The sequence below is a fragment of the Balaenoptera acutorostrata genome, chromosome 7 (genome assembly GCF_949987535.1).
Source record: "Balaenoptera acutorostrata chromosome 7, mBalAcu1.1, whole genome shotgun sequence".
Classification (NCBI taxonomy): Eukaryota; Metazoa; Chordata; class Mammalia; order Artiodactyla; family Balaenopteridae; genus Balaenoptera; species Balaenoptera acutorostrata.
Window position 1 is genome coordinate 59,587,555 of NC_080070.1, and position 24,500 is coordinate 59,612,054.

The 24,500-nt window shown below is 38.7% G+C and overlaps 1 protein-coding gene across 1 annotated transcript in view; it reads left to right on the top strand.

Annotated features, from left to right (window-relative positions):
• The window catches only part of COL1A2 (collagen type I alpha 2 chain), a 35,319-nt gene extending 11,912 nt beyond the window's left edge, over window positions 1–23,407 (top strand). The window contains exons 13-52 of the mRNA XM_007195756.3: window positions 890–934; window positions 1,229–1,282; window positions 1,383–1,427; window positions 1,801–1,854; window positions 2,391–2,489; window positions 2,615–2,659; window positions 2,767–2,865; window positions 3,293–3,346; window positions 3,506–3,613; window positions 3,983–4,036; window positions 4,138–4,236; window positions 5,157–5,210; window positions 5,664–5,762; window positions 6,150–6,203; window positions 6,697–6,750; window positions 6,905–6,958; window positions 7,228–7,281; window positions 8,264–8,308; window positions 9,468–9,566; window positions 10,763–10,870; window positions 11,573–11,626; window positions 12,573–12,626; window positions 13,357–13,410; window positions 13,509–13,562; window positions 13,659–13,766; window positions 14,143–14,196; window positions 15,069–15,122; window positions 16,119–16,280; window positions 17,020–17,127; window positions 17,795–17,902; window positions 18,253–18,306; window positions 18,395–18,502; window positions 18,648–18,701; window positions 19,075–19,182; window positions 19,650–19,703; window positions 19,825–19,932; window positions 20,261–20,519; window positions 20,937–21,121; window positions 21,865–22,107; window positions 22,943–23,407. Coding sequence (XP_007195818.2) covers window positions 890–934; window positions 1,229–1,282; window positions 1,383–1,427; window positions 1,801–1,854; window positions 2,391–2,489; window positions 2,615–2,659; window positions 2,767–2,865; window positions 3,293–3,346; window positions 3,506–3,613; window positions 3,983–4,036; window positions 4,138–4,236; window positions 5,157–5,210; window positions 5,664–5,762; window positions 6,150–6,203; window positions 6,697–6,750; window positions 6,905–6,958; window positions 7,228–7,281; window positions 8,264–8,308; window positions 9,468–9,566; window positions 10,763–10,870; window positions 11,573–11,626; window positions 12,573–12,626; window positions 13,357–13,410; window positions 13,509–13,562; window positions 13,659–13,766; window positions 14,143–14,196; window positions 15,069–15,122; window positions 16,119–16,280; window positions 17,020–17,127; window positions 17,795–17,902; window positions 18,253–18,306; window positions 18,395–18,502; window positions 18,648–18,701; window positions 19,075–19,182; window positions 19,650–19,703; window positions 19,825–19,932; window positions 20,261–20,519; window positions 20,937–21,121; window positions 21,865–22,107; window positions 22,943–23,089 — 3,507 coding nt within the window. The 3' untranslated portion in view covers window positions 23,090–23,407. The remainder of the gene's footprint in view (window positions 1–889; window positions 935–1,228; window positions 1,283–1,382; window positions 1,428–1,800; window positions 1,855–2,390; window positions 2,490–2,614; window positions 2,660–2,766; window positions 2,866–3,292; window positions 3,347–3,505; window positions 3,614–3,982; window positions 4,037–4,137; window positions 4,237–5,156; window positions 5,211–5,663; window positions 5,763–6,149; window positions 6,204–6,696; window positions 6,751–6,904; window positions 6,959–7,227; window positions 7,282–8,263; window positions 8,309–9,467; window positions 9,567–10,762; window positions 10,871–11,572; window positions 11,627–12,572; window positions 12,627–13,356; window positions 13,411–13,508; window positions 13,563–13,658; window positions 13,767–14,142; window positions 14,197–15,068; window positions 15,123–16,118; window positions 16,281–17,019; window positions 17,128–17,794; window positions 17,903–18,252; window positions 18,307–18,394; window positions 18,503–18,647; window positions 18,702–19,074; window positions 19,183–19,649; window positions 19,704–19,824; window positions 19,933–20,260; window positions 20,520–20,936; window positions 21,122–21,864; window positions 22,108–22,942) is intronic.
• The last annotated feature ends 1,093 nt before the right edge of the window (window positions 23,408–24,500 follow it).

Here is a 24,500-nt window from a genome sequence, read left to right on the forward strand (position 1 = left end):
CCTAATATAAGAGCTCAGACTACTGATCACAGCATCATAAAATGTTAGGGCTGCAAGGAGCTTTGGAGACCCTCTCATTTTGCAGATGAGGGAAACTGAGGCTTAGAGAGAGTGAGTAACTTGCCCAAAGTCACACATCTAGAACTTAGAAGGGCACAGGCTAGAATTCCTGACTCCCACTCTAGTGCTTACTCACAAAGAATACACTTCAGATAGAATCCTAGAAATGAAGGGTCCTTAAATGGTCTCGAAAACCAGGTTTCTTCTATATCTAAATTAGATTATCTTGAAGGAAAGTTCCTTTTCATGTGCCATTGTATTAAATTACCACCAGCACCAGCATCACTACCAGCACTACCCCCACCAACATGGTTTTTACTCAAGATAAGAATGTAGATTGGAAAAAAAAAAAAGAAGAATGTAGATGGGAAGTAAATAAGACAGTTTTATAAAATATTATGAAGCTTTAATTTTTCATGCATATTTTATAAAAATAAAAATGTTGAGTGTTCAAAATAACTTTAAAGAGGGTAAATATGGTTATGTTGAAAGCAATTTATCCTATCATCTCTTTTTATGTTATCATTGCTAATATATAAGCCTAGTCTAAATGATATCCAAAATCTAAGGGGAAAATTGGGGAAAGGGTAAATAACACTCGACCACATCTCCCTGATTCTGTGATATTTGGTATTATCTAAATAAAAACCCATATTTTATAAATTTTTTAAATGTATGTGATTGGCATAATTGAGAAACAATCTATGTAAGAAATGTTACAAAATATATGAATGGTTGAAATTGAAGTAATAGTGTAAAAATTACCAAATCAGAAGAAAATAATTGATATATATAATGAACAAAAACTCAATCCTTCTTTTCCATGTAGGGTGAACCTGGTGCCCCTGGTGAAAATGGAATTCCAGGTCAAATAGTAAGTATTGATTACTTTATTGTAAATCAAAAATGTGTACACTCTTTGCAAGCTGGAACTTCTTTAATGTTTTTGCTAATTACCATTTCCCTTGGCATTGTATTCTTTGATATTTTTCTATTAGCCTTCTGCATAGTTAATTGAAATCCATTACCTTTTAGCTGGAATTAGAACAAGACCTATTTATTTCTAGTGGATTCTTGCGCATGTTGGAAATTGGAAAAAGGAAATGATGCCTGTAACTTTTTCTTAAATTAGCATTCTGGATTTCAGTGGAAATATTTCTGCTTCTAGGGAGCTCGTGGGCTTCCTGGTGAGAGAGGACGTGTCGGTGCCCCTGGCCCAGCTGTGAGTGCTTCCAAGTTTGTTCATTTTTATTCTTTTTAAAAATCTTCTAATAGGTGCCATTTAACTTTCCACTTGACTTTTTTCTTTATTTTCTTCATAGGGTGCCCGTGGAAGTGATGGAAGTGTGGGTCCTGTGGGTCCTGCTGTAAGTGGTGACACTGAGGAATTTGGAAGGGACTGAGAGTGTGGGATGGGAGCTACCTTCTTTATTAATTCCCTATGAAATAACACCACTTTAGACACCTTACCAAATGTTCTAAGAGGTCATTTAAAGGTTCTATTTATAAGAACTACTATCCCTGAGGTTTGTAATTGATATATAAAGTAAAATCTACCTCACCTGGGATACCTGGAATGTCTTCCCTTCGATAACATACCAATGACAACAGATTAGCTGTCAGTTTTCTCTTTGCCAACATTAAGTAAGATAAAGCCATTCTAAGCCACTTCAATCTTCTGTTGTTGTTTTGTTAACTTACTGAGAGGAAACTTCTTACCACCTTCCCCTTTGATTTCAGGGTCCTCTTGGCTCTGCTGGCCCTCCAGGCTTCCCAGGTGCTCCTGGCCCCAAGGTAAAAATGCTGGTGACCATTGTCATTACCTTGATAAACATTTTATTGTGATGTGAAAGATAGGGACTGTGTTTGCATATAGATAATTACAGAACAGGTAGCTTAATTAGTCCCTCCTTCAAAATTCAGATACAGAATGACCAGTTTTCTCAGATACAGAATGACCAGTTTTCTCACTCTAAACTTGAAATAGATGATCTCTCTGTACCCGAGCACTATGAGCATAGATAGAGATAGCAACATGGAAACTGATGCCCTGGGGTTCCTCTGGGATACTCCCAAACTAGTTGGGACTGACTGGCTGAGAACCAGAGTCTCTACCAAGAGAGACAGAGTAGGTGAAGATAGCAATGGTAGCCAAGATGGCAGAACCAGGCCAGGAAGATAGGAACACAAACCCCAAACTGTGGGACCAGATCAGATAAGGGAAATTATTGCAGTTCTGAAGAAATTTCATAAAACTTGGTGACCTAAAAACAGAGATATGCTATTTCATTATTTGCTGACTAATGCCTCAATGTCATTCCTGTTTTTAGGGTGAACTTGGACCTGTCGGTAACCCTGGTCCTCCTGGTCCCGCGGGTTCCCGTGGTGAAGTGGGTCTTGCAGGTGTTTCTGGCCCTGTTGGACCTCCTGTAAGTAGCCACTGTCATTAACTTCATTGAGTAGAAGGAAGAAAACAAAAAGAATGAAGGTGGGGTCAAAGAAGAACAGAAATACTCCTATGAACCATATCTTTCTCCCTTCCTTTTCGTCACAGGGCAACCCTGGAGCCAATGGCCTTCCTGGTGCTAAGGGTGCTGCTGTGAGTATATGGCTAAAACGTGCTGCTGCGGTTTTAAAGGTATTTTAATGGATGCTGTCTCTCCTGCCAGTTGTCTCATGAGGGACCATGCTGCGTTTCTTTCCCAGGGCCTTCCCGGTGTTGCTGGGGCTCCTGGCCTCCCTGGACCCCGCGGTATTCCTGGCCCTGTTGGTGCTGCTGGTGCTACTGGTGCCAGAGGACTTATTGTAAGTGGTCATGGCTGATGCTTTCATCATTCTGAAATACCAGCTCTACCATCATTTCATCTCCATCTAGACTTCGTTTTGTCGTCTTATCATCCTTATTTCTTCCTTAGCGTTTTCAGTGTGTATTTCTTCTGTAAGTTCATGCACACGTATGTATACTCTCTCCCTCACACACACACACACAGACACACCCCTCCTGCTATCCTAGAACATTACCCAAAGGTCAGTGAGGCACACTTCTATTATATCAGTCTTGTCCTTTCAACCAAGACCATTCCCCTGTAGGTCGTTTAAATATGAACCAAGCATATTTCTTAGAGAACTAAAGCTCTCTTTACTTTGATTCGTAAATAGCCCCTGATGTTTGTCTTCCAGAGAGTTGTGACAAATGTTTGTCATTTGACCACTGTTTTGTATTGAACCCTAGGGTGAGCCTGGTCCAGCTGGTTCCAAAGGAGAGAGTGGCAACAAGGGCGAGCCCGTAAGTAGTTCTATAATCACAATATTATGGAGTTACTACTTTTTCAATCCAAAAAGTAATACTTTCACTTTTCTTAAGTTATTACTTTTTTTTCTAGCTAGATATGAACACAAATTTTACTTTTCCTGTGTCCCCTTCTTTTGTTTTTTCATTAAATAGGGTGCTGCTGGGCCCACGGGTCCTCCTGGTCCCAGTGGCGAAGAAGGAAAGAGAGGCACCACTGGTGAAATTGGATCCGCTGGCCCCCCAGGACCTCCTGGGCTGAGGGTAGGTTCCAAATGCTCTTGACACCCAGACACACCAGAGGCACCCAATCATTGGGAATTGGTCAGAATTACTGAGTGCATTTTCTAGATGAAGGAAACATCTGCTTTCCATCTGCTTTATTAAATCACTGACTCTCAATTTGATATGTTATTAAATTGGTCTGGAAACAATGTTGACCTACTTTTGCAGAATGTTTCCTCCACACAGTCCTTTGGGGTTTGGATGAAGTTTTTTGGCTTGGTTTGTAATTGTATCTCCCCCTTAAGGTCATCAAGATTTCTTGCATGCATGCCATGTTTCAATAAATTCTGCCCTACCTGATATAAGGATTGTCTCCAATTCTTTTCTATTTCATCTACTTTGTTACAGGGAAATCCTGGTTCTCGTGGTCTTCCTGGAGCTGATGGCAGAGCTGGTGTCATGGTAAGTTGTCTACTACTCACATCCTGGGAAGGAACTTGATGCTTCTGGCCGTGGGTATGTCACTGGAGTTAACAACCTCCCCTCCCTTTTCTTTTTAATAGGGCCCTCATGGTAGTCGTGGTGGAACTGGCCCTGCTGGTATGCGAGGTCCCAGTGGAGATTCTGGTCGCCCTGGAGAGCCTGGCCTCATGGGACCCCGAGTAAGTTTCAGATTGATTTTGAGCAAGTCACACCTAGCACTGTTTCCTTTTCTAAAGGGATGATTAATATTTGAAGACAACAATAAAAAAAATCAAAAGTTAATTTGTTAGTAGACTTGCTGATGGTTCCCTTTTTAATTTAACTTTATCAAAGCCCAGTAGATATTTTGATGAATTTAGTTAGTTCATACATTTCCTATTTATTACTTGATACAATGGCTGTGAGGTTTTTGGAAGAATAGATTTATTTTAATATATCCAAATTGGGTTGGTTCTCCTATCAGCATGAATCTTTTATCTCAATTTGTGAGTTTTATATAAGGTGTTCATGAAATATATTAGGACTATACATTATCAGTTTATTAGATTCATAAGTGAATCATTTTTCCAGCGATCACAAAGTGCTGTAATGTATTCAGCATCACACTAGCTATGGAGAAATGACCTTTAGATCTGTAGACACTCTAATCCATAGCAATAGAGTAATTTTTTGCCTCCGTTATCTCTTACGGGTGAGTATCAACTGTCATTGTACCATAAACAAGTAATAAAGACACCAAATATAGCAATTTAAAAAATCCACTTTGAAAATTACTTACTAAAAGTATTTGTTTTTCTATTCTAAGGTAAAAAACATATACATTTTGCACATATAGTATGTTGCTCAACAGTTTCTTGAGATATCTTTAAATGGATCAGTTGCACTAAAATTCAGTAAAAGGAAAGGCATTAAAAATAGAAAGAAGAAAGTTTTCAGAGCTCTTTCATACCTCCCAGCTAGTGGCTAATACCCCTAATGTTTTGCCCTAGTCAACAAACAAAAAGTGGGGGGAAAGTGCTTTTGTGAGATTTCAATTAATTGGAGCCTTGAGTATATGTGTTAAAGTGCCAATAGGAAAGCATCCTCATTTATTTTATAGGGTTTTCCTGGTTCCCCTGGAAATGTTGGCCCAGCTGGTAAAGAAGGTCCGATGGTAAGTATTGCTTATATTTTCAAGGACACTTATTGCACCCTTATCAAGTGTTTCCTGTAGCTTATTTATATGTGAACACATTGAAAATAAATATTAGCCACATACATATCTGAGAATGAAAAGTAATAGATTGTAATTACAGAGTCCAAATGAACACAGGAGCAAAAGGAGAGAAGGAAAAAGAAAAACATGGCAGGGAATATTGAAGAGGGTGACAAGGGTATGAAAAGAGAGGAGAAAGAGGGAATTGTGTACATATGAGATTGACTTGGATGTGCATGTACCGACATCCTATTTAGAAAAGGAAAGTGGATTCATAATTTATTGACACTTTATACAGGAAGCTCTATACAATCAGAAAATGATTCTGTTTCATCCTGTGGCAACATCACAAGCTTGAGGTTGTGAGGCCCTTTTGATGCTGAGTAAACTTTAAATAAACTCTGGTTTCAGGGCCTCCCTGGTATTGATGGCAGGCCTGGAGCAATTGGCCCGGCTGGAGCAAGAGGAGAGCCTGGCAACATCGGATTCCCTGGACCCAAAGGCCCCACTGTAAGAATCACCACGACCTCTTCTCCCTTGGCACTTTTTTGCCACATTTCACCAAAACTCTTATTATTTCTCTCCTGCCTCAGTCCACTCTACCTCAAGGGGGTTCCTTTCAACACAAGAAAACTGCAAGCCACTTACCACAACAAAAGTTGACCTCCAGTGTATCATTGTGCTCCTGCTGAAAATCCACATCTTGAGTCATATGCTCCTGCAGACATAAGTGTACTTTATTGTATCTGGAGCTGCATGATGATGGATCATGCCTTAAAATTTAACAGAATTCAAGGACTAGGAATCTAAAAAAAGAAAAAAGGCAAGAAATTCACATTTCAAAATTGTCATGGTTAATTTGACATTAAATGTATTTTTTTTTAATGTTCATTATAGGGTGATCCTGGCAAAAATGGTGAAAAAGGTCATGCGGGTCTTGCCGGTCCTCGGGTAGGTACTAACTTCTGTGCGGCTCTATCCACATAGTATTCACGTAGGATACACATCTTTTGAGGCCATCTGATATCATTCCATCACTTTCTTTCTAAGATGGCATCCCCAAGCTTCCTTTTACCATCACAAAATGTCTTTTCTCTTTAACCACACTTATAAGGCAGTGAGCTATGACGAATCAGAATGTATATTAAGTCAAAAATATTTATGGATGCATTTGGTTTTTATTTAATTCATTTTGTGATTAAAAGGCTATGAATATGCTAGTAGCATTCTCTGACTTTCATAAATTGCCCTTCATCCATGGACTTCCTATGAGCCGTATCACAAGTTAGTAGGTAGTATTTGGGCCTTGGCCACAATGTGTTTAATACATGCTGAAATAACAAGGTTTGTTGTGAGGAAGTAATACATGAGGGAGGCTTTGGGGTATCTTAAATTGTCTGACTCACAGGCAACTAACTCTGAGCCTTTCTGTTGAACATTTTAGGGTGCTCCAGGTCCTGAAGGAAACAATGGTGCTCAGGGACCTCCTGGGCTACAGGTGAGTATTTCTCTCACTCTTGCTCTATTTTGCACTAAAATGAACCTAGTCCCACAAAAATGGCCATCTTTTTTTTTCCAGTCTAAAAGTTATGTAGCTAGATAGCAATGGTGGCATATATCTCTATGTATATAATCTTTCCTATCACTTTCAGGGTGTCTCAGGTGGAAAAGGTGAACAGGGTCCCGCTGGTCCTCCAGGTTTCCAGGTAAGTCAGCTGAAACATACAGACTCCTGCTTTTGGTCAGACTCTCCAGCTGTAAATCACTATAACACTCTCCCCGCCACACAGAACATGGTTTCAGAACTGAAGCAAAGAAGCGTACATTTTTTTCAAGGCAAACTTTTCTGTAATCCTTTAATAACACATAATAGTTAGTGATCATGTTGATATTAGATAGTTCCCCAAAAAACCAATTATTAGAAAATCCCCCAAATATAGCCATAAAGATTGAGGTTTGTCTTTTTTTCATCTAGGGTCTGCCTGGCCCTTCAGGTACAGCTGGTGAAGCTGGCAAAGCAGGAGAAAGGGTGAGTAAAACAAGTGATAGTAAATTCGCCTAAACTTGGGACTTTCCCTCTGTTTAATACCCTACTGCAGTGCAATTATAATATGCAAAAGGAAACTTCATATTTCATATGTTAATGATAGTGTTCTACATATGTTGGTACTGATGGAGAGAATGAGCCAAGTTACTCATTTTCATTCAAATTACTTTGTTTTAAGGATTGAATGAAACATCACATTATGGAAGTACAATATCATGAACATTCCATTTAATAGCCTTACTTTTTGTATTGTTCTTGGTAATGTTAAAATACAAATTATTTCCCTCTCCATAGTAAAAAAAAATAAATGCACTGATTTTCCATCAAACTAGACCCTGAAAAATTGCTTTTAATGTTTTTCTTGGCATTCAGACATGACACTGCTATTCACAATCAGGGCATGAGTTCTGAGTCATTTTATCTGTAATTGTGATGAATGTGCCTCAATTCAGTTACATTCTGTGGCCTGCTCTCCTTTGTCAACAGTGGGGCACATTAAGGAGACAGCTGGTCAGTAATAAAGGAGATACACTTGGGTATACAATTAACTAGGTAATATGCAGAATATGATCATTTCTATTAAGAAAGCAGTCTGTTATATAACTAAAAATAGGCAATGTCTGATATTGTTCATCATCATTATTTATTATATTATCAAAGGAGATAGTCTTTTGTCACTTTTTAAAAAGCAATAAACCAAATAATGAGAGACTAAAATTTTCTGATACCAGGTTCTAGGATAGATATATATTTAATATCAGTGGAATTCTCACTTTTTTTAAATCTTTCCGTACACCACTGAAAGCTCTCTTGTTCCTAATAGCCTGTGTACTTATACACTCACGTAGGTAGAGCCTATCTGGCTTTATTTCACTCTCAAAACTTTTCTAAATATCATAAACATAAGTGGATTTAGAGAACATACGTAAGTTTCACACTTTATTTGTTCTCATGTTTTGCCTAGGGTACCCCTGGTGAATTTGGTCTCCCTGGTCCTGCTGGTCCAAGAGTAAGTGTTACTTAACTTTCATAAACTTCTCGCAATGTTTTTAAAACAAATAGTGCCTTCTCCTAAAAACTACTGATGACCTTTGTTAACAGCAAATTCCTGACACTCTTCTGTAGTCAAACATAATCTGCAGAGAACATTCAATTTCTAAATTGATAGTAGGCTTTTTATGTAATTGCTCATATTTCTTATTCAAAAACCGCAGGATTATAAGAAACATAAATGAACTAATATATGTATTATATTCAGTGATTTATACAAACAAGTATGATATATTTATGACAGCGGCTCAACCTGAGCTAAGGAAAAGTAATATCTTACTAAGATTTAAAATCAAATTTTGTAACGTGTGTTGGTGTTCAAAGTCTAAAAGCTGAAATCATGAGCCTACTTTTATTTTAAATATTAAATAAATTGATGTCGTTTGTCTGTGGTCATTAGAATAACTGGAAAGATTAGTTGGCCCCTAAAGTATCTTGTTTTGTGGCTAGTTACCATATAACTAGGATGCCCAAACAAATTTACTGTCATAGAACCATAGTATCATAGAACCAGATTATAACAAGGGCCTTTGAAACAGTTGCAATGTGAACTTACATGTTAAATATTCTGGACCATAGAATACTATGTTGTAGTGATATTTACATGCAAATTGGGAAATATTTAGATAGATAGAAAGATAGACACACATACACACATTTTCATACGTATATTATCTGTTAACTATATTATAGCTGTTACATCACTATTGCATGCAATTGTATAAAGAGAGCATAGATATGAAATATCTAATCTTATTTACATCTGGCATTGCTATTCACTTAAAATGACGCTACTGTGCATAACTGGCATCTATTTTTACCTACGGACCTATCACAAAAAAAGGAAATGAATTCCAAAAGTTGAATGTTATACTCCAAAAGCAACAAATTTTGGAGTTGTAGCCATAGAACGTTAGAGCTGAATGAGACCTTAGAGATTATCTCATCCCATCCCTTCATTTTACTAGTAGAGAAATTAAGGGAAAAAATCATTATAATTTGCTAGTAAATGGCAGAACTAGGATTCAAAAGCTAAGCAAGTGTGAACTCTAATGTGTAAAGTGGTATCTCTGAAAATGATGAACAGTGTAACACTTCTTCTAATCCCCTTTTCACAGGGGGAGCGTGGTCCTCCAGGTGAAAGTGGTGCTGCTGGGCCTGCTGGGCCTATTGGAAACCGAGGTCCTTCTGGACCTGCAGGGCCTGATGGAAACAAGGTAAAGCTTTGTTACATATTGCTGGTTTGGCCTAGTGTGCTCTAGAATAAGTAAATCCTTTACAGTAGTAAATGAATTGTTTCTCAGATTTTTTTTTAAATTTATTTCCAGTTCTGTGATGAGTTCCACCTCAGTAAATAATAATCTGATTCCAACAGACCTGAATTATTCCAAAAGAGGCCAAACCCCAGTGTTCTACACACAAAAATGAATTAGTATGGGTTTCACTCTTTTCTCATCACACTATCTATACTTTTGTCTTAATCTAGAAACATCGTATACATTTGGACACTATTTTTAGAGAATGAACTTTTACCTTCCCAACATCCTACTTCATGAAGTAAAATTTCAAAAAGTAATCTAAATTTTAATAATAAGAGAATTTTATGATGATAAAAATTAACTGGACAGTACATTCATCCCAAAAACATAAGCCTGAAAACTTGTGTTTCAAAATAGAATCTGTGGTTTAGATCTTAAAATAGATGGAATTACACATTTCTGAAAAACAGATTACTTCAACCACAATAAAGAGAAGGTAACTTATATTACTTCTGATTCTTACCTTTAAGGGGTAAAGATTTGCTATAAAAGGCTGTTTTGGTATATGGAAGGATATTGGAAAAAATAAAAATAAGGTAAGTGGGAGAGAGGAAGTAAGAAAGGAAATATTGGTTCTGTGAGAAAGTACTTTCAAAGGGTTTTATCTCAGGAGTGAGTCAACAGGTTTTAAGTATGTGGAATTGTAAAGTTTTATAGAAAAATGGAAGCTATAGTCCACACTCTTTAAGAAGATTAGAATGTAAACATCTCCCCAGTTGATGAGGTCTGTTTCCACATTTCCTGTCTGAGCTAAGAGACTTAACCTTGAAAAACGTTTGTGGGCATTTTTCACTCTCTGCCTTCCATTGTCGTACCCTCTTCTCTCCCATGCCTGACTTCCTTAAGAGGACCGGGAGCAGGTCATAGAAAAATCACAGGCACCCATCCTACTACCCTCTTCTCTTTAGTCACCGTGTCATTAACAGCGTCTTCCTCGGTTATATTCTCCCTCCTTTCAGTAGGCCTCCTTTGTGTCTCTAAGCAGGCGAGCATGCTATCCATGAAATGTTTAAATTGGAATGCTTCAAGAGTTTGGCTCTTCATTTTCTTCTTGTACCACAGAAATAACTGATTTCACGTGTGTTTGATTCAAGGGCGAACCCGGTGTGGTTGGTGCCCCAGGCACTGCTGGTCCATCTGGTCCTAGTGGACTCCCGGGAGAAAGGGGTGCTGCTGGCATACCTGGAGGCAAGGGAGAAAAGGTAGCCTCTCAGTGTTTGACCTCAATACATATTGTTGATGAACTCTCACAAAGAAGGCTGTGCAAGGTCAACGTTTTTTTTTGTTTGTTTGTTTTTTGTTTTTTACAGTTCTTGGCAGGTGGTCTGGTAGCATTTTGATATCTATCTATATACATGTCCCTCTGCCACCTAGCACCTACGCATTTCTAAACTCACTAATCTGGCAAAATTCCTTGCTACCATGGAATTTCACGCAAACAGATGGTGTTGAGTAATACATGAGGCTCATTTTAATGCCACTAACAATAATGCCTCAGCCTGCCCTAATTAATGGGAAGAAGCTATATTGAACAGCTGTCAACCGTGCTGCTGCATTAGTTATGCCATAAGAGTGATCAGGCACTGAAGCCCATTGTGATGTTGCCTTATAATTCTGTCCACATGAATTTGTACCTTGCTTGATTACGCTTCAGGAGGGTGTATGGAAATTAGAAAAGAATATTTAACACTAATCTGGAAAGGGCCTTGAATTATTTTTTCCTTATTTTTTTCCTCATTCAATATTTTATAGAATGGTAGGGAATCAAAACATTACTAAAGATCTTAAATGAATAAAAGTATTATAGCATCTTCTGTAAAAAAAAAAAACAAAAAACTGCGGATTAATTTTGATTCAAAAATTTGGCCAGAAGACAAAAAGTTGCTCTTGCTTTTTACTTTCAGGGTGAAACTGGTCTCAGAGGTGATGCTGGTAGCCACGGCAGAGATGGTGCTCGTGTGAGTAGAATTCTGTTGGTGCTCAGATTGTTTTGTTCTGTTTTGTTTTGTTTTACATTTCACTCAATTTGAGTTGAGAAGCTTTCCAAAACTGAACTGACAAAAGAGGGCTTCAAGTTTTGTAAAAGAGTATTCCATTCCTTCCTGGATCTATGACTAATAATATCATTTTACATGTTCCAAAAGAAAAATTCAAATGAGGACTTATCCCCTTGAAAATCATAGCCTGAATTTTCTACCTTCCTTAGTGTTAACTATACCAAGTACAAACTACAATCCAAAATCTCTAGGTTTAATAGAACATTAAATGATTGTTTAAGTTATCATAGGGCTTTAGAAAAAACAATAATTCTTACATTTTAGGAAGCCAGAACCTCTAATAAGGTCCTATTTATTCAAATGTATACCCTAAGAATTTATCACTCAAAGAGCAGCCCCAAAGATTAACTGTTAATGCCTTGGAGATGCCAATGATAATCCCATAAAGGTATAATAATCCTACCTAGAGTGTTGATATCATGGCTCTTCCAGGCCATAAGCCACTTGGGCTCTTCTCACCTCTCCCTCAGGGCTGATAACCTCCCTGTGGCACATTCATCATATCCTTTCTCTGACTCATACAGTCCTCACAGTTCTTAGCAAGGCTAGTCATTTGCTACTGTCCAGGGAATTTTACAAGAGCAGAGACTTCAGATCTCCCCAGTTCCTAACCTGCCCGTGACTTAGTTCCATAACCTTCACCACTAGGGTACTCTCCTCCTGAGAGTGCCTTCTAATAGTCTTGATAATTAGAACTGAAATGCTTCAAAGGCTTTCTTGATGTCCACCCAGAGTGTCCAGTAGAAGTGTTCAGTCGCTGTATAAGCACAGCAAGGGGAAACAGCAAGGGTCACTTTTGACGGTATGGGGGTGTTATTAACAAGACTTGTTTTCTTTTTGGTACTAGGGTGCTCCTGGTGCTGTAGGTGCCCCTGGTCCTGCTGGAGCCAATGGGGACCGGGTAAGCATGCATTTTCACTGAGTTGCAGCTCTCTGAGCCAATGGCGGTATCTAAAATTCCCTGCCACCCTGGCCCCAAAGGGCCCTGGCAATTCATTTGTATGGCTTGGTATAAAGCCCATTTATTTAAAAACTTATCCATTAGTATGGGGCAGCAAGAAACAAACGCTGTGTGTTTAAAGTTCTCTTTCCCTTCCTATACACGTGCCAGGTATCTGATCTATACTTCAATCCCTATCATTTGTTTTAAAGTCTTTCGGGGTTGCCCATTAACAATATCCTAATGCACTGAGCCTTCTTGAAGCCTTCATTGTAAAAAAAAATAAATAAAAATAAAAAAAAATCAATAAAATACATAGTGTGCCTATTTCACATCGAACAGTCCACTTAAAATAGACCTTATTTATTGTATTGCACAAATTGCAGCAAATAGATCAGCCCTGTGTCCATCTAAAAATTAAAATGTCCTCCTCCTGGTATTGTGGGCACGGATTTATAGTGTTTTGGCAAGTGTATGACCAATACCACTTCACCCTCCAAAATTAATACAATATTATGCAGAGTAAGAATCCATTTCACTTTTCTCTGTGAGATGTGAATTAGTTATCTCTTTGGATGCAATTGCAAACTCTGACAAGAGCCCACTGTCTATGCCTGTTCCCTCTCCCTCCTAACCTCGTGGAGCATTTGTGTGAGGAACACTGACACACTCATGTTTGGCCCCCTTATAGGGTGAAGCTGGCCCTGCCGGTTCCGCTGGTCCTGCTGGTCCTCGTGGTATGCCTGTAAGTAAACACCTGGGTCGTTTTAGACACTCATAACTTCTAGACACTGATGAATCGAAGATTGCTAAGACATTTTTAAAATCCCTTTTCCCACCTAGGGTGAGCGTGGTGAGGTTGGTCCCGCTGGCCCCAATGGATTTGCTGGTCCTGCTGTGAGTATCATGTAACGAAGGTTAATCTGAAAACATTCCAAGTTAGCAAGTAGAGTAAATTGGAACACCTAAACTGTAACTGTTCCTTTCCAACAGGGCGCTGCTGGTCAACCTGGTGCTAAAGGAGAGAGAGGAACCAAAGGACCCAAGGGTGAAAATGGCCCTGCTGGCCCCACAGGCCCCGTTGGAGCTGCTGGCCCATCTGTAAGTTGAATTCACTGATGGTCAACACAGCCTCTGCAGTCACCCATGAAATCTTATAACTCAACATAAATCAATCAAGTGCCTGCTATACATCAGGGAACATATCAGATAGAAGACAATTTTAAAATAAGAGTTAACATTTGCATACCACTTTACACATTATAATAGTTTCATAAATATTGTTTTATCTCACTTCTTTGATTACCCATAAAGGTGGTAATACTGAAGTAAGGACATTTATTTTATATAACACAGATAATCGTTTTACATTTCTAGATTTGATTCTAATAGACATGGGAATGATCCATTTGAAGAAAAGAGTAACATTTATAAAGATTGTTTTCTGATTTGACCATCTTTTTTTGTTTCCATTTAGGGTCCAAATGGTCCCCCTGGTCCTGCTGGAAGTCGTGGTGATGGAGGCCCCCCTGTGAGTATTTACAGTGTATTCTGATAATTTTTCTTTCTTCAGAATCTATTAGGGACAACTTGAAAGTTTGGAAATTTTTGGTAATTTGGACTATAATGAGAGTCTTGAGAGTCAAGCTAACTATTTAAAGAAATTCTGATAATGAAGTTAAGATCAGATTCATGGAACGTTAACTTAATCCCAGCTGGAACTCAGTGCACTGTATGTTGCTACCACTTCACTTGAGGTAGTGATAACCAAAGTTAACCCCAAGTAGTTTAATTGTGAAATGGGTAAAATATTTCTTTGGTACCTTTTATCCTTTTGTTGATGCCCCCCTTCTTCTGCCTGATTAGGTCCCTTCCCTTGGTGTCCAGTGCTATCACACTGACTTCCTAGAGACCCAAAGCTCCCCAGGAATCAACTCCACTGACTTCTTCCTCCTCTCATTGGACAGCAATTAATACCCTTGGTCTTTTATTATACCTTCTTCTGTAAACAAAATTACTTACTCAGTGTCCATTCCCTTAGCACCCAGCCAGGTGGTTAACAGTTATTAATATATACAGATCATATATAGTAATAGTATAGTGTCTTGTCTTCTTGCTTTTACAACCATCAGGCAATATGTTAGCATTTCAGAAAAGAACTATCAGAGCCTTAATGCAAAATATAGGCATTGCAACTGGGGGCATGCTGGTCAGGAAGATGTGTAGAGATGGAGGGTCTTCGGGGTCCTGGTTAAATAATACCCTACCTGAGGCTGTCACTGCCTACTCTTTGGTCCATCCTTGGTCACATGTACTGAGGATTTTCCAAGGGAGAGATTTCCATCTTACCCAAATTCCTGGAGTTGGTGCTGACTGTGGAATTTTAATGTGCTTGGTTCTTAGGGTGTTACTGGTTTCCCTGGTGCTGCTGGACGGACTGGTCCTCCTGGACCCTCTGTAAGTAAATCACTTCAAAATGTGTCTTCATTTATTTACTCTAGCCAAAATCCCTAGCCTCTAGTAGGAAACTGGTAAGAAACTCCCTATGAAAAACATGCTACTAATATTTTGCTATTACTTTCCTAATCTGAAATCAGTTTTTCTGAATCATTAAGGCAAAATCATCAGAAATTATATTAGAAATATCAGTTTAAGAGGCTTTTATTCATGTGAACATAAGTCCCCTTGTCCCCTTTTAGGGGCATGGTCTCTTTGTTCAAAATAAAAAACAGAACAGTTTTAGTCACATATCAGATATTTCTATATCTAATTACCCTTTATGGCCAACATTCTGCCTCCGTTGTTAAAGTATAATTGTTCCTGAATTTAAAGGTGGTTTGGCCTCTAATTTAATTCTGATTCAGACTCTCCTGTCAGGACTCAAGAGAATTTAATTAATTACAAAGGATTAAGTCTTCTGGTTAAGGTTTCAGGGAAAAAAAATAGCGAAGATGTTGATTTCTTGGAATCCTTTCACAGGTTCGTAACAGAAAAATCTTCATTCCCTGTAGGCATTTCATTAAACCTAGTTGAGAGCATATGTGATTCCTCAATTATGAGCAAAATGCCTGTATTGGCTTTCTTCAAAAAGAAACAAGCAGAGTCCTCCAAAACCCAAATTCCCATTCATTTACAGCTATAGCTCTTGTAACTCGACATAGTGCTGATTCCAGTATGCCAGGTGGCTGGTGGTACAGCATTGATTTTCCTCACAGACACTTGCCATAGCTTCTGCCTCGGTTGTTCACTTTATTACAGCCCCAGGAGAGGAAGAGGAAAGTTGCTTCTTTCTACAAGAAAGATTGTTAAAACTTCTAAACATTTCTCGAAAATGACCAGGATATTATTTTGTTGCTTCAAGTTGTTTGCATCTTAATATTTAGAACCTCAGCTTCTCTCTCCCATTCCGTGATGATTAACAGAAAGTAAATGACCTCATGTATTTGCTCACAGGGTATCACTGGCCCCCCTGGTCCCACTGGTCCTGCTGGTAAAGAAGGACTTCGTGGGCCTCGTGGTGACCAAGGTCCAGTTGGTCGAACTGGAGAAACAGGTGCTTCTGGCCCTCCTGGCTTTGTTGGTGAGAAGGGTCCCTCTGGAGAGCCTGGTACTGCTGTAAGTTATTTCAAACTCCTCTTTCTTAATACCTTGTGTTGAATTAATATAAATCCCTTATACAAATCTTCAGGTGGCATATATTTGTTGATGAGTATTGCGGGCTCTCAAGTAGAGCGCAGGTGAACCAGGAAATCTATCCAACAGATATTGAGGTGTCATGGCTTCAGCAGATGCTCAGAAGGCACTAGATGGAGATGACAATAAGTGAGGGAACTCACTGTTTTATCAATACAGCCCTTTAAGCTGTTGTGAGGGTACCTCACTGGTACTGGGATTAGAACAACATCCCATTGCTGTGGTCACTCTACTGTAAATTAATCAATATAAGTAAGCTACCAATTTTTTAAACATGCAATGTGCAGTATTATTGCTACTCTGAAATGTGACTTTACTAGACCTGGTGCAGTTAGAGGCCAAGGTCAAAATTTGCTTCCCAGCATAAATTCTATAAGAACTCTATTCCCTCACTCCAAGATGGCTTCATTAATCCCAACCACATATTTTTAAATGTTGTTCCATTGGTCTCAAGGAGGAACCAGGTACAAAGAAATAAACATGCCAAGATGTAAACTCATTGTCTTCACTAGAGAAAAGATAGCCAAAGATATGTTCTACTAATAGGAGGTCATTAGCCTTTTTCTAAACTGAGGATAAACTCATTCTCAGAAGCCTCAAGCCAACCTGTGTTATCTCCTAGGGTCTTACAGTAATACTCAGTATTTTTACTGTTGTTTAGGGATCTCCTGGCACCCCAGGTCCTCAAGGTCTTCTTGGTGCTCCTGGTTTTCTGGGTCTCCCAGGCTCTAGAGGTGAACGTGGTCTACCAGGTGTTGCTGGATCTGTGGTGAGTGTTTGACACCATTCTTATTCTCATTAACATAAGAAAAGATTTAAAAGCTGCCACTTCAACTGTGACAGATTGATCACTGAATAACTCCACTTAAGATTTTTTTATTCATGGCATTTTCTTTATACAGATCACATGTCACTTATCTAAGAAGCTTTAATACCACCTTACTTAGACACATGCTATACACAGCTTAACATTATGCAGAACAATTTTTGTTCTTTTTACATGCTTAAAAACGATATAAGCTCTAATTGCATTTACTCCTCTGCAGTATGAAATGCTAGCATCATTTATCCTGTAGGAAGAATGAAACTCTAGAAGTTCTGAATCATTCCATTAAACCTAATACATGACAGCAACTAGGAACCATCTAATCTCCATAAACTCTCTCAACTTTATGAATTCATTTTATTTGGAAAATCAGATGAAACTAGACTCACCTTGTACAGAGCAACATTCCAAAAGTACATAAAGCTGACCATCTAAGTGTGTAGGAGGAGGGCAAAGATGACCCTAATGACACTTCTTACCATTATGTGGCCCACTCACTTTCAATCTACCTTCTCGCTTAAAACTGGAATCCCCTGGCTAACATTGTTTTGGGAGAATGAGAGTGGCACTCAATCCAATGAGAGGAATGTTGTCTTCTCTGCCTCTTTAGGGTGAACCTGGCCCTCTCGGCATTTCAGGCCCAACTGGGGCCCGTGGTCCCCCTGGTGCTGTGGGTAATCCTGGCGTCAATGGTGCTCCTGGTGAAGCTGGTCGTGATGTGAGTCCAACATTTGGTTTGTAAAATATAACCTAGCAGTACTTCCTTGTGTGTAACTTTGTATCCTGAGCTGAGGTCTACATGTACTCACCACTCCCAGCATTGACAATCCTAAAAATAACTTGGGCTGGGGAATGAGTCTTTAAGTAGCATACTTCAAGTTGGCCAAAATATTAAAAAAACCAATTCTATAAAAATCTAGGTTGGCAAGTTCTTGTTCCTATTTTTAACAGCCTGAAAGGGGGTTCTCCATTGGGCACTGGGAGTAATGAAGGCAGACAGCTGAACTGTAGGGGCCAGTGGGCTACAGAGCCTCCCTAAGCATCTTAATTGGCATGGTGTCTTCACAGGGCAACCCTGGGAGTGATGGTCCCCCAGGCCGCGATGGTCAAGCTGGACACAAGGTCAGTACACCTCATCGTTGTTCTCTAACTTAAAAGGGACTAAACTACAGGCCAGATTGATGCTAAGCTTCATTTCTGCCTTTGGCAGGGAGATCGTGGCTACCCTGGTAACGCTGGTCCCACTGGTACTGCGGGTGCACCTGGTCCTCAAGGCCCTGTGGGTCCCACTGGCAAACATGGAAACCGCGGTGAATCTGTAAGTTTAGAAACACCAGTCCCTTAATGCTGTCATCCTCAGCAGGCTTTACCTCTGACCTCCCCACACTTGGGAACTGTGGTGGCCTAGGGAGGAGGATCTTGGGCTTGGCTGATAAATTGTGTTTTTCTTTTCTAATTCACAGGGTCCTTCTGGTCCCACTGGTCTGGCCGGTGCTGTTGGTCCAAGAGGTCCCAGTGTACGTACATGGTGAAAATTTCTGTACAGCAGTTAGGGAGCATCAGTCCACACTGTCCATTAAGAAGATAAATAATACACAGACTGGATTTTATATATATATTTAAATTTAGTCCATGTGGAGAGTTGCTACAAATACCTTTTAATCTCTTATACTTCAAATCTATTCTTATTTGTATTAAATTATCACAACGCTTAGCCACTTTACAGACAGCTCAACTATAAAGCAGGTTAAGAGTTGGGAGTAGCACCCACATGGCTTTTAGACCTTTGCATGTCTTGAATTATCTTTGTAAACAGATTGAACAATATTTGTGGAGAAGTGAGTGTCATCTTTTAAAGGTAAATGTCCTATCTGTCCTTTTTCTTTATAGGGCCCACAAGGTATTCGAGGTGATAAGGGAGAGCCTGGTGATAAGGGGCCCAGAGGTCTTCCTGGCTTAAAGGGACACAATGGATTGCAGGGTCTTCCTGGTTTTGCTGTAAGTACAATGTGGACATCCAGCATGTACACAGATCTTAAAGTCCTTCAACTCAGAATGAACTTCCTCACAATTTCACTGGTATTGTTCTAAAATGTCCTACATCATACTCACTTCCCGTTCTCTAACTCCGTAGCTCAGAGGTAATGCTATTTCATCCCAACATGAAAAGGTGAGGGTTAGGGGAGATAGAAATATACATATATTAAAATCTCCTGGCAACAATGTCCTTCATCCCCACTTAAAATAAATATAATTAGAGGAATGACTAATATTGCACTTCTGAAATGGCTTGTAGAAAAAAATAATTGAATATAATAGACATAATGAAAGAAAAGAGCCCCATTTTACATTTTCAATTTTCTCAATCCAGAGTCCATTGAAACTAAAGTTTTCCAGTCAGTTTTTTGAAATCTATGTATCGACACATGTTCTGAAAGTGTGATTTTCCTATTCTCTCTTTAAAGGGTCATCATGGCGATCAAGGTGCTCCTGGCACTGTGGGTCCTGCTGGTCCTAGGGTAGGTCAACTAAGAGACGTTTATCTCTGAAAGGAGCCTATGGCAGGCAGTGAGCCCCAGACCTCTTCTCCCTTGTGGGGTTTTCGCTGGCTCACACAGACTTGGTGTCCTTCTTCCCTAGGGCCCTGCTGGTCCTTCCGGCCCTTCTGGCAAGGATGGTCGCACTGGACATCCTGGTGCAGTCGGACCTGCTGGCATTCGTGGCTCTCAGGGTAGCCAAGGTCCTGCTGTAAGTATGATTTAGGGAAATAATAAAGGGCATCACTGACCTAAGGGAATATCTTCTTTAGACTAAACCAAGACAATTATAACAACACATTAAAGTAATCCCCCACTTCTGTATGTTTTCTAAAATATATAAAAATTGTCTGTATGTAATGAGCTCTATAAGCCCATCCCTGCAAGTATGCCTGGGAGCAAGTTGTTATTTACATGAACTTGATTCTTTTTTACTTATTAGAACATGCTTTTGTGTGAATCTCGACGGAAAACCTGCTCTCGTTCTCTCTCACTGTAACCAAATACAAAGCCTCCTCTTTCTTATTTACACTTTGCAGGGCCCTCCTGGTCCTCCTGGCCCTCCTGGCCCTCCTGGCCAAAGTGGTGGTGGTTATGACTTCGGTTTTGAAGGAGACTTCTACAGGGCTGACCAGCCTCGCTCACCACCGTCTCTCAGACCCAAGGATTATGAAGTTGATGCTACTCTGAAATCTCTCAACAACCAGATTGAGACTCTTCTTACTCCAGAAGGCTCTAAGAAGAACCCAGCTCGCACATGCCGTGACTTGAGACTCAGCCACCCAGAATGGAGCAGTGGTAGGTTGAGATGTCCAACCAGAATGACCCTTCTCACAAGTTAGGCTTTTCAAAATCAGTCCCCACTGATATTTAGAGTAAAAAGGTATTTGGGTAAAAACTGCATTATGTGAAATCATACCCACATAATAAAACATTTTCTTCTCCCAACCAGCACCCATTTTCAAGATTGTCTTGATATCTGTTTTTGCCCTTTTCATGGTAATATGTACCCTGATTTGATTTTCATGGAGAGGAGAGGAGGAACTGTCTAATTTAGAAAATAGCCACCCTCTTCCTGTTAAGGTGGAGTAGACAATATAACAGTATAATCAAAAATGTTACTTATGGGAATCAGAATCTTTGACTAGTAATTGTTAGAACCTATGTGCCACTCAATGAGAGGTTTTATGATCTGGATCTTGTTTTTTTTAAAAGGTTACTACTGGATTGACCCTAACCAAGGATGTACTATGGATGCTATCAAAGTATACTGTGATTTCTCTACTGGCGAAACCTGCATCCGGGCTCAGCCTGAAAACATCCCAGTCAAGAACTGGTACAGAAGTTCCAAGGCCAAGAAGCACGTCTGGGTAGGAGAAACTATCAATGGTGGTACCCAGGTAAGGAATCCTACAAACATTCCTTCTCCTACTAAATAATATCTTGTTAGGATTATTTGTTTTTTAATTGTCTACATTTTAGCCCTTTACCAAAATGGGCTTTTTAAAAGAACCTGCTGTGTTCTTGGGTTTGGTTATATCCTAGATTGCACGTTAAAGATGGATTGATTAGACATATCCATACAATTCAAAAGTAATTATTCAAATGTGACTTAATTGATAATCACTGGAGAAACTGACTAATGTCATTTAGTGTGAAGGAGTACTGGCCAGCATGTAGTCCAGTACTCATGCCACATGTATTTTCAAGATATGAGCTTTTCTGAATTTCTAATTAAAAGTTTTCATCAACTTTATTGGTGGGAATTACAGAAAACTAAAGAGGTCTGAATCTCTATATCCTTGCTCTCTTATTTTAAAAAAGGAACACATATATATGTGTGTGTGTGTGTGTGTGTGTGTGTGTGTGTGTGTGTGTGTGTGTGTGTATTTGTATATATATATATATCTGGGCTTTATCTGAAACAGGTCCCTTTTTGAGATGACTTGCCTCAGCCTGGTAGTTCTTATGTTCCTTCTAGGTAGCTTATATTTCAAAGACAAGTGAATTGAGTTTCCTTTAAAAGTACAAGTTCAGATCTGAGTCCATTATTCCTTTCTATACCAGACTGTTTTTTTAAATTTGACTCTTAGTATCTGAGTCCTTCTTCATTTAACTGGAATGCCCATCTTATTCTCTGTAGTTTGAATATAATGTTGAAGGAGTAACCACCAAGGAAATGGCTACCCAACTTGCCTTCATGCGCCTGCTGGCCAACCATGCCTCTCAAAACATCACCTACCATTGCAAGAACAGCATTGCATACATGGATGAGGAGACTGGCAACCTGAAAAAGGCTGTCATTCTGCAAGGATCCAATGATGTTGAACTTGTTGCCGAGGGCAACAGCAGATTCACTTACACTGTTCTTGTAGATGGCTGCTCTGTAAGTAATAGTGAAATATGGGAATAACATTTATTTGGGAAGTGGGATAGTGGAGCATAGACCATTAAATGAACAGATGAATGAGAGACCTAACTTATTTGATTTTTCTTTCATAAATGTATTTGTTTAAATTCAGATGGTAAATTCAGAGTATTCTTATCAGATCTTGCCTTCTGAAATTTTCTGAAATACTGAAATATATACTCTGTTCCACGTATTAGTTATTTGTCTTTTAACATGAGTTTCTTAAATGACGATGTATACCCATAACTTAAAATTACTTGAGGTTAAAAGGGCCCAAACTGTAATTTATAGTTATATGTATTTTATTTTACTTATTAGTATGGCCTACACTTAATTTTTCTTTTTGCTTTCTCTATAATATACTATAAGTTGAAGAAAATTTAAATTCACTAATAGTAGTACTGCATAGCCACCCTACCACACACATCCTGAAAAGATAATGTAGAAATAAACCACTTGGAATATGCATTGGAATGTTTTTTTTATAAAATTAGACTGGTAGGAAACCTCTCCCTGTAAAGACAGCCCTGATGCTACCGTTTCAAAGATAAACTTGTTGATCTGAGACACACATCTTCAGAAGGACATGAGCCAAAAAGTGGTTATTATGGTATCTAGTATATAATATTATATAACATATAATTATATATAAATATTATCTAATATATAATTATATATAAATATATGTTCTATATAATTATATATTATATAACACAATTGTATGCAATATATAATTATATAATATTATACAAGATGATTAGGTTCTGTAATAGTGCTGCTTTATGTATATTTTTCTTCTCTTTTTAAACAGAAAAAGATAAATGAATGGAGAAAGACAATCATTGAATATAAAACAAATAAGCCATCTCGCCTGCCCATCCTTGATATTGCACCTTTGGACATCGGTGGCGCTGACCAAGAAATCAGATTGAACATTGGCCCAGTCTGTTTCAAATAAATGAACTCAACCTAAATTAAAGAAAAAGGAAATCTGAAAAATTTCTCTCTTGGCCATTTCTTTTTCTTCTTTCTTAACTGAAAGCTGAATCCTTCCATTTCTTCTGCACATCTACTTGCTTAAATTGTGGGCAAAAGAGAAGAAGAAGGATTGATCAGAGCATTGTGCAATACGATTTAATTCATTCCCTTTCCCTTTCCCCCTCTCCAAAAGATTTGGAATTTTTTTTTCAACACTCTTAAACTTGTTGTGGAAAATGTCAACCTTTGTAAGAAAACCAAAATAAAAATTGAAAAATAAAAACCATGAACATTTGCACCACTTGTGGCTTTTGAATATCTTCCACAGAGGGAAGTTTAAAACCCAAACTTCCAAAGGTGTAAACTACCTCAAAACACTTTCCTGTGAGTGTGATCCACACCATTAGGTGCTGACCTAGACAGAGTTGAGCTGAGGTATCTGTTTTTTGTTCAGAATACAAAGGTGCTAACTAATAGTATTTCAGATACTTGAAGAATGTTGATGGTGCTAGGAGAATTTGAGAAGAAATACTCCTGTGTTGAGTTGTATTGTGTATTTTTTTTCATTTGATTTAACATCAGTACTTTACATCTTATTCCCGAATAAAAGTAAGTGGATCGTTTGCCCAACATTGTCCTCTTCTTTAAATTCAGCATTTGTTCTTTGCCAGTCTCATTTTCATCCTCTCCCGTGGTTCCAAAGAAGCCTTGTTTCTCGGACAAGCAGAAAAATTAAATTGTACCTATTTTGTATATGTGAGATGTTTAAATAAATTGTGCAAAAAATGAAATAAAGCATGTTTGGTTTTCCAAAGAAAATATTGAGTAGAATTCCTTGCTTCAATGCTCTTTGCAGTATAAATATGGATTATAGCATCTCTAACCAGCCATTAGACCGAGTATTTCTCATTAGATAGGGACTATGCAAAAAGGGCAGTTTGGTATGGTAGAAAGAGCAGAGAACAAGGACCCTGGAGATCTGAGCTCCAATTCTGGCTCAGCTCCTTCTGGCTAAATGACCTTGAGCGCTTTACCTTTCTGAGTTTCAGTTTATCTATAACATGGGGAAGATTCCTTCTCTGAACTGTTAAACATTTGCCCTACTCAAAATACATAATACCTAAGCAACATGGCAATTGTTGACCTAAGTTTATTCTAAGTAGAGATCCATAGAACTTTTTGGTTCATTATCCATTAAGCACTTTGAAACAGTGGCTGAAAGTTGGTCTATGCACAATTAATACTATTAACTAAAACAGTTTCAAATATTCAGTAAAAATGCCATACACTTAAATCTGATGCAACTGAGTACAATGCCTGTTAAGAGGTAATGTGTGTGCTGTCAATCAGCACAGACAGTTGTGGATAATAGTACCATGAACACCTACCTG